Here is a 16,416-nt window from a genome sequence, read left to right on the forward strand (position 1 = left end):
TGTGAACTGCAATGCTCGCGGCCACCGCTGATCGCGCCGTCACACCAACACAGAGAGTCTCTTTTTTTTCTTGTACTCAAAGGCAGTCTGTCCTGTAGAGTTCGAAGCAACAGCTCGGCTCCGAAGTGAAAGACAATGTGTGCGTGCGCCCGCTTCCTGTTTATACCCGCGCGGCGGGGCGGGGGCGCGTGACGCGTTCACGCACGCTAACGTTCATTGGCTTGTTCTGTAGATACTCGAAGTTGATAGGGCTCTCTGAAGTGATCCCAATTACGTCGTCACATCGACGTTACGTCGAACGTGAGCGACTAAAAGGGAACCAAGTTGACCAACTTAACTTCTTCTAAGTAACTTTATATAATCATGCCGTGATCTCTCATCTACACTTAGTTAGAATAATTTTACAATAATCAGAGGTTGAGGCTGACCAGAATTTAGGTTGGTCAACAACCCACTGTTGTTCTAAACAGAAGAGCCTCTACAGTCTATGTATACATAACATTGTACATAATGTCACGTTCCCTCTCGGGATACAAGGAGGTGCGGAGACGTGGAAGTTCCCATAAGGTTCTTTATTAGAATCCAGCAGACAGACAGGGAGCATGGGGAGAGACGAACACATCTGACGTTAAGACCGGACACAGGGGCTAGGAAACACAGGGCTTATAAACACAGGGAAATAAGGAACAGGTGTGGACTAATCAAACACAGGGCTAGGGACTAATTAAACTAATGAAGACAACCGAGGACAGGAACAGGAAGGCCAAATATGGGCACGGGAGGAGGGGAAACACAAGACAAGGACTGACATTACGCCCCCCTCCGGAAGGCGTGTCCTCACGCCTAACACCATCCAATGGGGAGGGGGGGGTGGGCGCTCTGGAGGCCTCCAGGGCGGTGCCCGTTCCAGGGGCCATGGCGGGTCAGGGGACTCGGGAGGCCATGGCGGGTCAGGAGACTCGGGAAGCCAGGGCGGGTCAGGGAACTCGGGAGGCCAGGGCGGGTCAGGGGACTCGGAGACCAAGGCGGGTCAGGGGACTCGGGAAGCCACGGCCTATTTTTTTTTTCGGGCCCGAGGGGTTCTGTGGCCTTGGCCCTTGGCCCGGCCACACAGGCTGTGACCCTCTTACCCCCCCCCAAAATTTTCTTGGGGAAGCTCCCCCCTGGGAGCCACAGAGGAGCGGGCTCTGTCGGGCGCTCTTGCAGCGCGGACTCTGACGGGCGCTCTTGCAGCGCGGACTCTGACGGGCGCTCTTGCAGCGCGGGGCTGGGCGGAACCAGCGGGAACTCAGGAGGGCTGGACGGAACCAGCGGGAACTCAGGAGGGCTGGACGGAACCAGCGGGAACTCAGGAGGGCTGGACGGAACCAGCGGGAACTCAGGAGGGCTGGACGGAACCAGCGGGAACTCAGGAGGGCTGGACGGAACCAGCGGGAACTCAGGAGGGCACGTGCGTGGAGCCGGCACTGGAGGGCAAGCGCGGACACTTGGGGGCGCTCGGGAAGCGCGGACACTTGGGGGCGCTCGGGAAGCGCGGACACTTGGGGGCGCTCGGGAAGCGTGGACACTTGGGGGTGCTCGGGAAGCGCGGACACTTGGGGGCGCTCGGGAGGAGCTGAGCTGGTTGGGACCAGCGGAGACGCAGGAATCCACCTGCGAGGAGCAGGCACTGGAGGGCGCTCTGGAAGCGCGAGTTCGCGGGGGCGCTCGGGAAGCGCGAGCGGCGGCGGCCTCGGGGGAGCCGCTGACGAGGACGGGCTGACACTGGCTCGGGCCCGGACGTCTCCCAGACACAGGCAAATCCCTCCTCTCCAGGTTAATCCCGTGGTGTCTGGGAGGTCCATGGGGCGGTGGTGACAGGCCCCGAGCCGGAAGAGCTGGAGGATGACGGCGTCGTGCAGCTCCGCCTTCCTGGCCAGCCTGCAGAATTCCTCCGCGTACTCCACGAAGGGGAGGTCCCGCAAAACGAGGGCGCCGAGGCGGGCGGTAAACTCCATCGCCGTGGAGGGAGCGGGAAAAAAGGAGCAAACAAAAAACTTTCAAACACGGAAAACAAACACGAGGGAGGAGAAGCGCCGCTTACTTAAGTTGTTTGGGTCCGGTCTTCTGTCACGTTCCCTCTCGGGATACAAGGAGGTGCGGAGACGTGGAAGTTCCCATAAGGTTCTTTATTAGAATCCAGCAGACAGACAGGGAGCATGGGGAGAGACGAACACATCTGACGTTAAGACCGGACACAGGGGCTAGGAAACACAGGGCTTATAAACACAGGGATATAAGGAACAGGTGTGGACTAATCAAACACAGGGCTAGGGACTAATTAAACTAATGAAGACAACCGAGGACAGGAACAGGAAGGCCAAATATGGGCACGGGAGGAGGGGAAACACAAGACAAGGACTGACACATAACTAATGCCAATGTGTTAGCCGGAGCTCTAAAACATTTTAGTCCATTACTAACCTGAGCACAGTTTTGCAGTGTTATAGACTTAGCACAATTAATTAGAGTCAATGATCTCAGAGTAAACTCTGAGATCATTGACTCTGAGATCATTTACTCTCAGAGTAAGTCCGAATAAATAAATTTATTATCAGTAAATATGTATTGTGCCAATTACATAGCCAATTCAAACATATCAAAGCAATACAAGACATCAAAATCTCAAAGATGAATCTAAGAGCAAACCTGACTTTAGAAAAATACATAGTATGAAGTGTGTGAACACACTTCCTACCACGGGCTCATTCCGGCTACAGAAGGCGCCCTGGTCTTCTTGCAAGATTTCCTCTGATCAAGATAAACATCCCCCAAAATGGAGACAGGGACTGACAATTGGAATTTGCATTGATCAAGTAGAGTTATCACCTAATTTGCATCAAAGACACTGGGAGTAGTCTGTTTCCAGTATTTTCTAATCTTGATGGCTGTCTGTCCTATTGTTTAAGAGAATGAGACCTTTTACCAGACACACAGAGACCTTTAAAATGACATCAAAACATGAACAGCTGCATTGTTATAAACTCTGATTAAGAATAGTGGTTTCGGTGATCTCTGTAGTGTAATCATTCATCAGGTGTGAAACTTTTTATCTCTCTCAGTTGGGTGTGTTATCTTGAATGAGGATGTGAGGCTTGTTAGACAGTGTTGAGACGTTGATTCTCTCAAGAGTTCTTTGTCTTTTCAGACTGTGGCCCTCCTCTGGTCCAAACAAATGGCATCAGCTTTACAGTTTATCAAAGTGTCTTGAGTGTATCTCAGATAATCAATGTGTCTGAGGTGTTTGATCAAAGTGTCTGGGATTCTGTAAATAAAGTAAAGTAAAAAGTAAAGTCGTGACGTATTGTCAAGTATGGTGACCCATACTCGAAATTGGTGCTCTGCGTTTTACCAGTGAGTAGTGAACAAATGCACACACACACACACACACACACCGTGAACACACACCCGGAGCAGTGGGCAGCCATGCTGCAGCGCCCGGGGAGCAGTTGGGGGTTCAGTGCCTTGCTCAAGGGCACCTCAGTCGTGGTATTGAGGGTGGAGAGAGCGCTGTACATTCACTCCCCCCACCTACAATCCCTGCCGGCCGGGGACTCGAACCCGCAACCTTTCGATTACGAGTCCGACTCCCTAACCATTAGGCCACGACTTTCCCCCATAAATCTTACAAGGGCAAAGGATGTGGAGGTGTTTTGTTTTTCTCATTTACTGAAAGCCAAATACACAAACACACACGTTGGTTTTTATGTTTTATGAGGACTCTCCATAGGCATAATGGTTTTATGTACAAACTGAGTCAGAAAATGTCCTCATAAAACACGTTTATGTTGTTATACCAGTGTAATATCCATGTCATAATACAAATTTGTGTCCTCATAAATCACATAAACATGCGCACGCACGCACGCACACACACACAAAACATATTTTCTGTATTTTTTTAAACCATGGATGAGGGTGCTTCAAGGCATTCAGCAATAGTAAAGGTTTGCTGAACCTTTACTATTGCTGAAAACTAAAACTTTTCAAAGGTTTGCAAATGCAAATACATGAATACAAGGTTGAACTGAGAATTACAGTTGTCTTTTATGAGACAGTACTCACACTGGAGTGAGGAGGTCGATTCTGGAGCTAAGCAGACTCTCAAACATCCAAAATTGGTATAAATGTATCATTAGACAAGTCAGAAGTCAAAGGATAAATTAAAGTAGCTGTCAGAAAGTTTGACAATCTTTATGACATTTAAAAAGAAGTTGGTTGGTTCTGAATGATACAATAATATCTCAGCTAGAATTGGACAGCCTTGTAATAGGTAAGCATGATTCTGGCAGTTGTAATAAATGTGAAATTTAAGAAACTAAGAAAAGAGCAGGTGCTGATGAAATGTAAGGTATGTGAAAAATCCAGCTCAGAGGAGAACTAAAACCTCTTGCTATAAGTTACGGGACATTACAGAACGTTCTGAACTAGATGAGTAAAGTTTTTTTTTTGACTTGGCTTTTTCTTATAAAGTATATTATATATTGCTCTTGTCAAAGCAGACCAGTCAATACAAGTTCTTTGCTCTTGTACAGCAACACTCCACCCCAGTAGGTGGCGGAAATGCACCAACAGTTGGGTTGCCAAGCGCCATATAACCTAGAAGTACAAGCCACGCTACTACAGTGAATAAGCATTTTAGTTCATTCGTCGTAGTTTTAAGACGTCACAATATACCTAAAGGTTTACTTCCGAAGAAAAGTATTTTTGACTGTACGGCGTACACAAACCGAAAAGTTTACTTTATGCGACAGAAACAATGATGAAGATCTTTCTGGAGGGCGTGGAAAAGTTTGTTGTTATCACGTGATAGACCTCTAATGTTTGATAAACTATTTCTTTCTTCAGCTCCAATTCTTTGGTTTGGACGTTCAAAGGATATCCACAAATAATGCCTCAACCTAAATACAGAAAGATTGCTGTATTAGGGTATCGTTCTGTTGGTGAGTGTTTCATATACTTTTTTTTAGTAGGAAGTATTTGATGTTATGTAGTTGCTAACTTAGCAGAGTTCTTACAGTTGTATAGTAAATCTCATTTTTAGATGTTCTCTGTCCAGCCACTTTAAGATAATTTATTAATTTATTTCGACACTGTAAAGAAACTTCAAACGGGGCACCAGCATTTGGAAACATACTGGAGAAGCGCATGGTGCTGGCAGGAGTTAGCAACGTGCGGATCTCAACACACGAGGATCACACGCGATCATTTCTAATAATTTCCAAACAAAACTCGGATATCATCAGTCTAGCAACATCTCGCTATGTATCAAAAATGATTTATAACGAGTCGCAGTGCCTTTTTAGCTAGTAATTCGCCAATTCCTGCTGCTTTCTGTTCCACCTTAAATGACTACGATGGCGCTGTGTCCATAAAGGGCTCATTCTCGGTCATTTTCAAGGGTACGGTAAATACGACACTGTAGTTTAATGGAAACTTTAATGCCCCATTAAGATTTTTAAACAATACAGACTGAGTCGAATTTGACATTTTTACTGTACAATTTTAATGATATTGTGAAATTGACGTGCACCATAACAAAGAGTAAGCCAGGTCCTGTTGCACCTTCTGGCCAAAGTGAGGCTGCCTTTTGCCTCTTCCAAAGTTTGTTACTCTACCGGTCTGTTTTAATGCAGCTATGAATTTTACATTTGAGACAATGCATATAAATAAGTTTAGTTTAATCACCTGTTGATGTGTAGTAATCGTTTTTATCAAGGATAAGCCTAATATGATGGCTGATTTAAAAAAAAAATATATATATATATACTTTTATTTTAATCGAAATTTCAAAATTACATTTTCAGTCGCAGCAATACAGTGTAAATCTATATCGAGCCAATGTATAAATTATTATTATTTTGACACAAATTCTGTTTAACTTTATCTTGCACACCTGGCGGGCCTTTGAAATTCTTTTATATTTGACGTATTGCTTTCTGAAGTTGTGCCGATAGGTCTGCAGGTTTACAGATTAGTACATTTTGTCTTTATGCAAATGCAAAGTGATTCCATATTTCAGTTGAGGACAGCAAGCTATTTTTCTGTTGTTATCAGCTATTTCTATCATTCAAATAATATAATTAAATAAATAAACCTTCTGCCCAGTTTCTCATGAAAAACTAAACAGTGGCTTATTCTCTATACCATACAGTAAATCAGCTTAATGGGATCATAACACATTTTTATAAAAGTTAACAAAATGTGTACTTTTGCTATGCATTATGCTTTATATCAGGACTTAGTGTTATGTTTAACACACCCATGAAAACAACTGAGAAAACTTTACAAATTGGGCAGAAGTTGCAAAAGTAGATAAGAGTGATCAGTCAGCAGCTTTCTCAATACCTTTCTGTTACTTTAGTTATTATTTTTTCTGTTGTAATAAAATAATTTATGATTATTACTGTACTTAATGTCATTTAACCCCTTATAACAGATGGCACATTTTTGTTAAACACTGTTTTGCTAATTGTTTTGATTTATTTTACAACAGGAAAATCCTCCCTCACGATACAGTTTGTAGAAGGACAATTTGTAGATTCCTATGACCCTACTATTGAAAACAGTGAGTACTGGGCTATTTTATTGATATACTGTTTTTCTAGCATTCATAGACTGCATTATTCTAAAATGTCATAATGGACGAATAGGCCTACACGTAGTGACTAGCAATTAGTATATGCTACTAAGTTTTTAAGACCATTATATAATGTAGAAGGATAAAACTGCATTGTATAAAAGTATGAGAGTGGACAGGGCTGTTTCTGACATTCCTCTGGGGAAAACTCTGACTCTTTGCATTTGAAATGAGCCTGTGTGCTGCAATTTGTTTAACAACATAGTTTATTATTGATTTACAGTTTTTATTTTGTTTAGTATTCACTTTCTAGTTTAGTATAAATGTATTTCTTTATTTTAATGTTTTGGTAAATTTAGTGTACAATTGAATGCTATACATTTATCCCTTATCCCTTTGTGTGTGCATATATATAAAACTTATGTAATAACATGAATTATTAATTAACAAACATTGTTACATAATGTTTAACAGATCATTAGTGGTTTAAATAGAAATTAGTGTCATTAAAGTTTGATTCATGTACTGTCATAATCATATGAATGTTAATGAACCACTTATCTGCTAAGTATAATGTTGTTTGTCAAGAAGTAATTAAAATTGTGTTATTAGTGTTGCCAACATATTTTTATTTTAATAATCTGTTGTTCCTTATTCAGTTTTTAATTCCTGCTTGTGTGCTGTGTGATATCTCAACAACCATAGTGGAAATTTTGTTATAATATTGTTGCTCCAAAACTACCTTTTGAATGTTCTGATACCCCCAACTGAATATATCTGTTCTGTTTGCCTTTAAGCTTTTAATAAAATGGTGTCTATGAATGGCCAGGATTACAACCTCCAGTTGGTTGACACTGCTGGACAGGTAAGAAGACCCCCACCCAATCTTTCTGAAAAATCTTTCCCCATAATTTTTTCATACCAGTTGTCCCCCTTCCCCTTTCTGTTTAGGATGAGTATTCCATTTTCCCCCAGTCTCATTCTATGGATATTCATGGTTACGTTCTGGTGTATTCTGTCACTTCAATGAAAAGGTCAGGATTTGCATGTTTGTGTAATCTCTTTTTTTAATTTCGTTCTTTATTCTTTGACTCATCTATACTTACCTTGCTGGGGTTCTTTTTTTTTTTTTTTGCATCTTTTTTTTTTCCTTCAGTATTATCACTGTAACCTGGGTTATGCTTTATTTTTTTGCCTGCATCTCACACACAATCCTAATAATTGTTGAGTGGCCATCCAGACTGGATGGACACTCAACAGTGACTCCATTGACCATAAGCTTGTATGGACAATTGTGATGCATTTGTACTAAAACTGATTTCTAATACTTCATCTGTTTGTCATCTTTATGCTGTTTCAAATTCAAGTTGGTTTTCATTTTACTGATTACAGAGAAACATGCTGTTGCAGAGATCAGCATGGAATCTCAATACAGTTATTTCAGTTAGATCTTACAGAAAGATAATAGATTATAGCATCTTTAATCAAAGTTACTTCAGTCTGGATATACTGACTGTGCTCTAGCGATTTATTGCACTCCAATTTACCGATATACTGTAGAGGTAGTTTAGCCCATGTGCACAATGACAAGACAGATCATTTAAAACAATATAATCTCTGGTTTACAGCTTTGATGCCATTTATGACTGAAATATTAGCTTAAGAATTTCTGTTTCAAATGTGTGATAATGTTCTAAATCTTAACAGATATGTCTACTAATACTGCTCTGTGTATGTATCAAACTGTTGCATTAGTTTAATTAATCTTGCTAGAATAAAAATAAAAGCTTTTGCAATAGCATGAGAACTGATCAAACATTTTCTTTTTTGGTTGCAACTAGGGATGCACGATATTATCAGAATCGGCCGATAATGACTTTAAATGTAAATATCGACATCAGCCAGATGTGAGAAATTATGTGGATATGTCTTGCCGATAAAAATGATTGGGTTAACTCTCATGTGCTCAGGGTGTGCTAGTGATTAGATCACCTCAGCAGTGTGGCTCATTCTTTAAGCAAAGTTTTATCTGAATGATGATTAGATTTAGATTGATCCACTTAATCTGTGAAGGCATGTGCAGAATGTTCGGTGTGTTAACCATAATAGCACGTGCAGCGGCAGCCTTCCCCGTGTCCTAACGCCCGTTCGGTAAAGAGATTTAATCTGTAGGCCTACTTCTAATTAAATTAAAAATAAAATAGCTTACACAGATAACACTTAAACTGTGTTTCTGATTAAATAAAGCCGTAATTGATGTCATAAAATAATGCGTATATTTTGATTTAATGGTCAGAAGTTATAGCTTAAATGGAAAAAAAATCACAAACATAACACTTGTAAATTAAATCATTTTATATATACTGATTTATTCATTAATGTGTAATATGTTTTACAGGGTACCCACGGGTCATGTAATTTCTGGAATATTATATTTTAAAAGGTCTATTCCAGACATTGAAAGTCAGGGAATTTTATATATTTTTTTGTCCAAGTCATGGAATATCAGAGATTTTTGTTCGTTAACTCCATTCAGTATTCGAGCCCTGAATTGAGTTTCTCTCTGCATACAAACGTATAAAAATGCCCGTCTTGGCAAATAACTGTGTAGCTTTAACAATGATTGATCTATATTTAATGTTTACAGTGGAGTACATGCACCCGTTCAACCGGCCATTTTTTTTTGTTTTGTTTTAGAGCAAGTTTTGTTCCGTGCACACAAACTGCTCCGCAATCATTTTCCCAAATGCCATTTGTGTGGAAATATTACGTTATTATTATAATTAGTCTGTAAACGGCCATTAACAGAGGCCAGAGATGCTGAAGACGGACGCAAAGAGGAGAAAACACCTTATCAGGCAGAACAAGATTCATAGTGCGCGAATAGGAATCCTAAACATTGAATTTTATTTGAATGTGTTTCTAAGGGGAACTGGTTATTTTCAGAAAAGTTTACATGGCGTTTTCTTTTCATCTTGCCGCTGTATAATGCATTTATGGTGCCTTCACGTGCTATCGGAAATGTCCTATTTCCCACTTATGAATTCGTGATTACCAGCTTGTCGTATTCAAGTGCTTTTAATGTCGGAAATAATAAAAAGTAGCGTCCCATTGGTTGACAATCATATAAACATTAACATGCATGCAGTTTGCTGACAATTCTGGAATTTCGGTCAAATACATACTTCACTGCTTATGAAACATACAATATTCTTCGAATGATCGTTCATATTTAGCCTATAAATACACTACTTTAGCGACAAGACAAAGGGATGTAGTTGTTGTGAGAACAGCATTGAAAGCAGCAATGGTTGTCCCCTCCACCATGTTTAAAGTTGATGACCCTCCCAACTCGGAAACTTGGGTATCAAAACTATTTACGAATTTCCCAGTAGTAAATACGACTTGAGAGGCCGTTCACGTCCAATTTCCGATTAGGAAACTTGTATTTACGATAATTCCGGTAGCAGGTGACGGTAGCATTAAATGAGTGTTAAAACGCGCAGCGCTGCTGTGTTTACAGTGACGTCAGTAATCTAATTATTTACCTTATTCTGAATAAGACAATATTAAGATGGTGTTTACATGAGTTGCTTTTAGAATAATCCTTTCGTGTTCCAGTTTTACATGTTAGATGGTGCATAGATCGATTAATGAATGGTCATTACGTCCCCATCCGACGTCCCCTCCAGAAATTCACATATAAACATGCAAGAATATGCAAATGTTATTTTATAAGTAATTATTCGATTTCTGTACCTGAACACCTACAAACATAAAAAATTAAGCAAAATGTCATTTCTATCTTTGTGCTATATATTTAATTTTGCTATTACTTGCAATTTGTTCTTATTTACTGGCTGTTGCTTAATAATAATGTTTGAACTTTATAATAGATATTGAACTTTATATTATATATATATAATTACATAATGCTGTAGTATTAACATTGAAATCGAGAATTGTAAAATGTTATTGGTCATTTATTTATTAGAATAGAAAAATCAAAATTGATAAAAGCTAATTTTATTTATTTATTTTTTGTGGCAAGGCTAGTGAAAATATTAACAGGGCAAGTAATAATTCTGAAAAGATCCTTAGCATTGTGCCCTGGGCTATTTTTTCAGCGCCATTTTATTCCCTTTCGGCTCGTCAACAGGCTGTACCGGTTAACTAAGGCAAATAAGCCAGAAAATGTAAATTTTTAGGAGCTTTGGCTACAAAAGTCAGGGAATTTGACATTTGACTTAGAGTGGGAACCCTGATTTTATTTTTTAAACAAATCATGAGCTCTAAAATATTTTCGGAATTTTTACAACTCTTGTTTTAGACCATCTACAAATGTTAAATCTTAAAATAAAATGTTAGGGTTAACACTGCATCTTTCTGGGGGGAAATGCAGCGATTGATATAGTTTACTTATAGTTATTTTCAAAGCTTCAATGTACTGTCAAAAAAACCTTCATTATTTTGTATTTAATTCTATTAAATGAGGGGCTGGGTGATATGGCCAAAAAATAATCCAGATACTTTTTTTTCATATCAGTCGATATCGATAATTATCACGATAAATGTCAAATCTTTATTTATTTCAAGCTTAAAGCCAGATTTTTCCTCTAAAGTGAAAGTTGTAGAAACCAGACCATGAATTTTCCTTAAAATAAATATCTAAATAGAAAAATGTATTTACAGGTTTGGGATTGCCTTATAATATTAATAATAATATTGCTTTTTTGTCTCTTAGAAATACACATTTGATAGTAGCTTGAGTTTGGATGCAGAGGTAAATTTTTGTTCATTATCGAAATCAGCATCTGTAAAAATTTTAGAAACCTCAGTTTTATATGGTTACATTTATTCTGACCAAGTGTTTGTTTTTTTTTAATTAAGCATTGGTCTCACATAGTATCTTACATTTTAAATCATGATAAACACCGTTAAAACCACACACATAACACATCAATACCATGCTAAAAATATAACTATGGTTTTTAGGTACCCTATTTGTATGAAGAAGAAAAAAATAGTCTAAGAAAATTCAGTATAAATGCACACATTCTATAGCTTAAATCACAAATACATAGCTACTCTATAAATTACTCCTGTAATAAAATTCAATATGAATATCCCACATTTCTGCCACAATATGGTTCAGTGAGTGTTACTACAGTAAATCCATGGTAAATAATGGCAATGTGTAGATTGAAAAGCCTTCTGACTGTCGCTGACTTCTGTTTCTCCTGTTTGGCTTTCAAATTAACATTAGTTTAAATCACAGAGTCATTTGTGTTCATCGCTTCACACTGGATCTCACAGCGCTGCTTAATGCTTGCGTGACCAAGTAATCGCATCTCGCGCCGCGCGGCAGGTTTGAACTTTAATTCGAGCGGATAAACGTTTATCGAACTCTTCATATCGTTTTATCAAGGAAATTTATATCGCAATAATTATCATTATCGGATTATTGCCCAGCCCTGCGGTATCGGCATCAGCCAAAATTATATGCAAAAATCGTGCATCCCGCAGCCACAATGACTGCCACATGATTTGGCTTGCTGTAGATATACTATACAATAGCGTACTATAGATATAAATACATAGGCCAACATTTTAAATAGAATCTGCACTGGCTCAGTTAAGCCTTTTTCCATCATAATGGTTCCGGTGTTCTGGGCTGGAAAATCGATTCCACTCTGGCTCTATGGCAGTCTCGCTGAGCAATGTAATAACATTCCGTTCCATTACTCTGAAGGTCTTAATCTGTTCAGTTGTGTGAGAGAGAATGAGTCTGCGTGTTCAGTTTCAGTTTCTCTTGAGCAAGTACAGATGAGAGTAGTGGCAGTTTACCGGCAGAACTGCACAGGAATGACTCCCGGTATCTCTGAACAGCATAATGCAGAAATGCTGCTTACACAAACAATGTGACGCATCATATTTGTTTTTGGACTGGTTATGTAATTATTTAAACACCACCTATATCACCTTTTCTGTGGGAACTAGGCCTTTGCGATATGGACAAAAAAAACCTATCGCGATTTCTATCAGTTTTGCAATTTCGATCACGATTTTGACACACACAGACATAGGCTACTTTAGTCCTAAATGCATTGTGTGAATTTGACATGTATTTCCAAAAGAAAACCAATTAGAGTTTATCAAAAAGCTGTAACATGTCTCTAGAACAGATATAAGGCGAACTAATCACTAAGTAAAGGTGTAACAAAATGTCTCAAGAACAGCAGGCAAAAAATAAAAATGAACAATCCCGTGTCCAGGGATTTTTTTTATTTTTATTTTTTGCCAAGCATTGGTCATACAGATCTTTGTGGCGCTGGCTCAGGTGTTTAAATAGATTTGTTGCGCTAGGTTCATGCTCCATCTGCTGTGCGTATACAGTATGTGTATGTGGTGAAGAAGCAGCGCGCGGACTCATTTTGCTTTCGCACAGGATGCGAAACTACATACGCACCACAGACGGAGTTATGTGTGAACCTGGCTTTACGTCTGTATACCTGGTCTGTTCTGTTCTCGCGCTCCATTTAGGTGCTCTGCATTCTGACTGAATCGGATAGCATACTGCGGGAGGTCAGGGCCGCGGGAAGAATCGTGTTATAAAGCGATTTAGAATTCGCGCACGCTCAAATCGATTAATCGCACAGCCCTAGTGGAACCACAGAGCTACTTCTGGACAGGCTTCAGTTTGGCCAGTGAAGCACTATGTAGGAAACCCTGAATACATTTTACTAATATTTAATATTTGTCAAAACCATTGCAGATACTATAACACTAGCGACACTCAATATTGGCTGAGAAAAAGGACATTTTTAACCTCATATTATGATTTGGGTTATTTTTCTTGAGTGTAAGGGCTTAGATACTGATGTGAATGTCTTTCAGAAGTCAATAAAATGTAAACAATCTGCTCTGTTTTCAGTTTTGAAGTTGTGCAGGTTCTACATGACAAGCTTCTTGATATGGTTGGAAAGATACAGTAAGTTTGTTTTAAACTTGTGAACATATGGTCTAAAATATTACACAAGGTCATAAAACATGTAGTCATAAATATTACATATTTACCCAGGGTACCTACTGTTCTAGTTGGGAACAAAAAAGACCTTCACATGGAAAGGTAAGCATATACTATTTATTTCCCTTTTGCATGTTTTAGGGACCAAGCACTTAAACCATATTTTTTATGATGATGATGGAGTTTTATTTTTATCATGTTTGTTTAATTTTACTTTTATAGGGAAAAATACTTAGAAACAGTACATTACATGGACTTGGTAGAATTGTCACAAATCCCTCTACTACTCGGGCATACATGCTTGCATCAGTCTGACAGGTGGTGTTATGATAAAGCGTTTTACATTTTTGCCATTGGACATACCGGTTGGATATCAATTTTCACCCAGGCCTTTTGTCATCTTGAATTAGATTTAAAGGGTTCTTCAAACCTATTCTAGTTCAAAGGGTGTTTGTCTAATTAATCATCATATGGTCCTGACGAAGATTTTTAAAATTAATTTTGATATTTAGTTTTTGTTTTCTGTGGTAGACTTGCTTGCATATACTAAAAATCATAATTGATTTAGCAAATTTCTGATCTCAATAATTTGGCTTTAATATCATATGCCTGCCAACCTGGTCTCATGATAAATGCTTCCTTGGGACATACATTGAATGATACCCTCTCAAAACAAGTGTGTTAAAGCAAGGCATTGATGGACCATTTAGGTAAAGGATGAATGAGATTAACATTATTAACATGATGTATTGCCATTTTGTGCTTTTGTCTGTAATATATATGCAGCAACAATATGAGTAAGGGCAGCTGCAAAGGGAATGAGAAAGTTGGTAGGCACAGCATTTCCACTCTCATGCTCTCTCTCTCTCTCTCTCTCTCTCTCTCTCTCTCTCTCTCTCTCTCTCTCTCTCTCTCTCTCTCTCTCTCTCTCTCTCTCTCTCTCTCTCTCTCTCTCTTCTCTTTCTCTTTCTCTTTCTCTCTCTTTCTCTCTCTCTCTTTTATTTAGAGTGATTAAACCAGAAGAGGGCAAGAAGCTTGCTGATTCTTGGGGTGCCGCTTTTATGGAGTCATCTGCTAAGGAAAATCAGGTAACTTTTTTTTCTTCTTTTTTTTCTCTCTTTTCTCAAATAAGAAACTTTTGCTTGTTTTACAGTTGTTTATAAAACTTGTTATAGACACATTTCTGCAACACACATTTTTGTTTTCTGTTCTGTATGGACATTTGTGTATATGTTCTCCTTTTTAAAAGAACATTAATTTTACAGACAGCTGTAGAGGTTTTCAAGAGGATTATTCTGGAAATGGAAAAAGTTGATGGAAATGCCTCATCAGAGGATAAGAAGTGTTCTGTGATGTAACTCACACGCTGAAGTTAAGAGACACATCACCATGCCATTAATTATAACGGAGCAGTTCAGTAACTGGTCCTCTCCTGGTGAATTATTTCTAAATGCAGTCAGATTTTTAAGCAAATCAGTACTGTTCAAAATCAAAAATGTCAACAAACATTCTTCTAAAAAATCATTCAGTATTGGGAATTCAATATTAATGCTATATGAGGCTAAAATTACTGTAAAAGTACTGTAAAAATGAAAATCTCCCATCTCTATTACTTTAAGATTTGTTGACTGACATTTAATGTTTAATCTGACAGGACTAACCTGTCTGCAATCCACAGTCTCAGATTATCTCAGCAGTACACAGTTCTCGAATTTGGAATTTGTTTTTGTTTTGTTTTTTCTCCCTCTGACAACTATTTACTAATTTTACTTATCTTGAGTAACCAGCAGAATTAAATGTGTATCAGTAGTTCATTTAAATTTAGTTTTTACAGAGACTGTCATTGAGACTGCACATATTAACAACTCTTAACAACAAAGTGCTGTGCTCCTCCTTTCCTCTTCTTGGTGGAGTGTGTGAACAGTGTGGGTGTGTATATATAAGATGATGTAAACACCATCCTAAAAGATCCAGTGTTCACACTGTTGGTTTTATGCACAATCAAGTGACTACAAGAACTGTATTTTTTTTAAAACCTTCAGTATAAAGTAAATATGAGATCTTTAAAACTTTGTTAGAATTCTATTTGTGAGATTTAGCATTTTTTCATTTGTTGGAAGTGTTTTGCTTTTGTTTCAGCTTGGTTATCTGTAACGATGCCCTACACCTATTTTGTTCATGCCACTGTCAACATTAACTTGACATGGCATATCAAAGTTTTATATAAGAAAAATACACCGTTTTAGTATGATGCTGAACTTCATACAGACCATTTGCCGTTTGTGGGGTCATAGTCTAATATTTACATAGTTACCAAGGACCAGTCAATTCATGATCAACAGTTTCCCACTGTGGAGTTGTATAAGCTTAATCTTCATTTAAAAGCAGGGTCACAACAATACCGCTGTAGAGCAGTTACGACTGATAATACACCGGCTACCAAAAAATGTTTTTCCAATGCAGTTTTAGTATCCTCCCTGCTTCCTATTTAGTAACCCTTAGCGATATTACATGGCACCATGATACAAATACCATCCAGAAATGTCCTGACCTATACTACATTGAATCAGCACTACTGAAGTCCAAGGGTCCTTTGAAATCTGACCTCCTCATTTTCTTGTGACGTTCAGGGTGCCAGGTTTTTCATTTTTATAATTTTGACAGCCTTCTTCATTATAATTTTAGGGACTTCTGTATATGAAATTTTTGTATGTGGAAAAATAAACATTTAAAGTGTGTTAATTTGTTTTGATTGTTTTCGTTCTTTGAT

General features: G+C 38.7%; 1 protein-coding gene across 1 annotated transcript; it reads left to right on the forward strand.

Annotated features, from left to right (window-relative positions):
• The first annotated feature begins 4,609 nt into the window (after positions 1-4,609).
• Positions 4,610-16,393, forward strand: LOC306844891 (GTP-binding protein Rheb-like). Its single transcript, XM_079377318.1, has 8 exons — positions 4,610-4,982; positions 6,536-6,607; positions 7,417-7,484; positions 7,571-7,653; positions 13,554-13,610; positions 13,701-13,748; positions 14,653-14,734; positions 14,912-16,393. Exons 1-8 carry the CDS (start codon positions 4,931-4,933, stop codon positions 15,002-15,004), a joined length of 555 nt encoding a protein of 184 aa, XP_079233444.1. The 5' UTR covers positions 4,610-4,930; the 3' UTR covers positions 15,005-16,393.
• The last annotated feature ends 23 nt before the right edge of the window (positions 16,394-16,416 follow it).

This window comes from Barbus barbus (genome assembly GCF_936440315.1).
Source record: "Barbus barbus genome assembly, chromosome: 25".
Classification (NCBI taxonomy): Eukaryota; Metazoa; Chordata; class Actinopteri; order Cypriniformes; family Cyprinidae; genus Barbus; species Barbus barbus.

Excerpts from the sequence above, each read along its gene's own strand:
- LOC306844891 (XM_079377318.1), top strand. The coding sequence starts at position 4,931 with ATGCCTCAACCTAAATACAGAAAGATTGCTGTATTAGGGTATCGTTCT. Across the intron at positions 6,608-7,416 it reads TGACCCTACTATTGAAAACA|CTTTTAATAAAATGGTGTCT; the intron begins GTGAGTACTGGG and ends TTTGCCTTTAAG. Across the intron at positions 7,654-13,553 it reads TCTGTCACTTCAATGAAAAG|TTTTGAAGTTGTGCAGGTTC; the intron begins GTCAGGATTTGC and ends CTCTGTTTTCAG.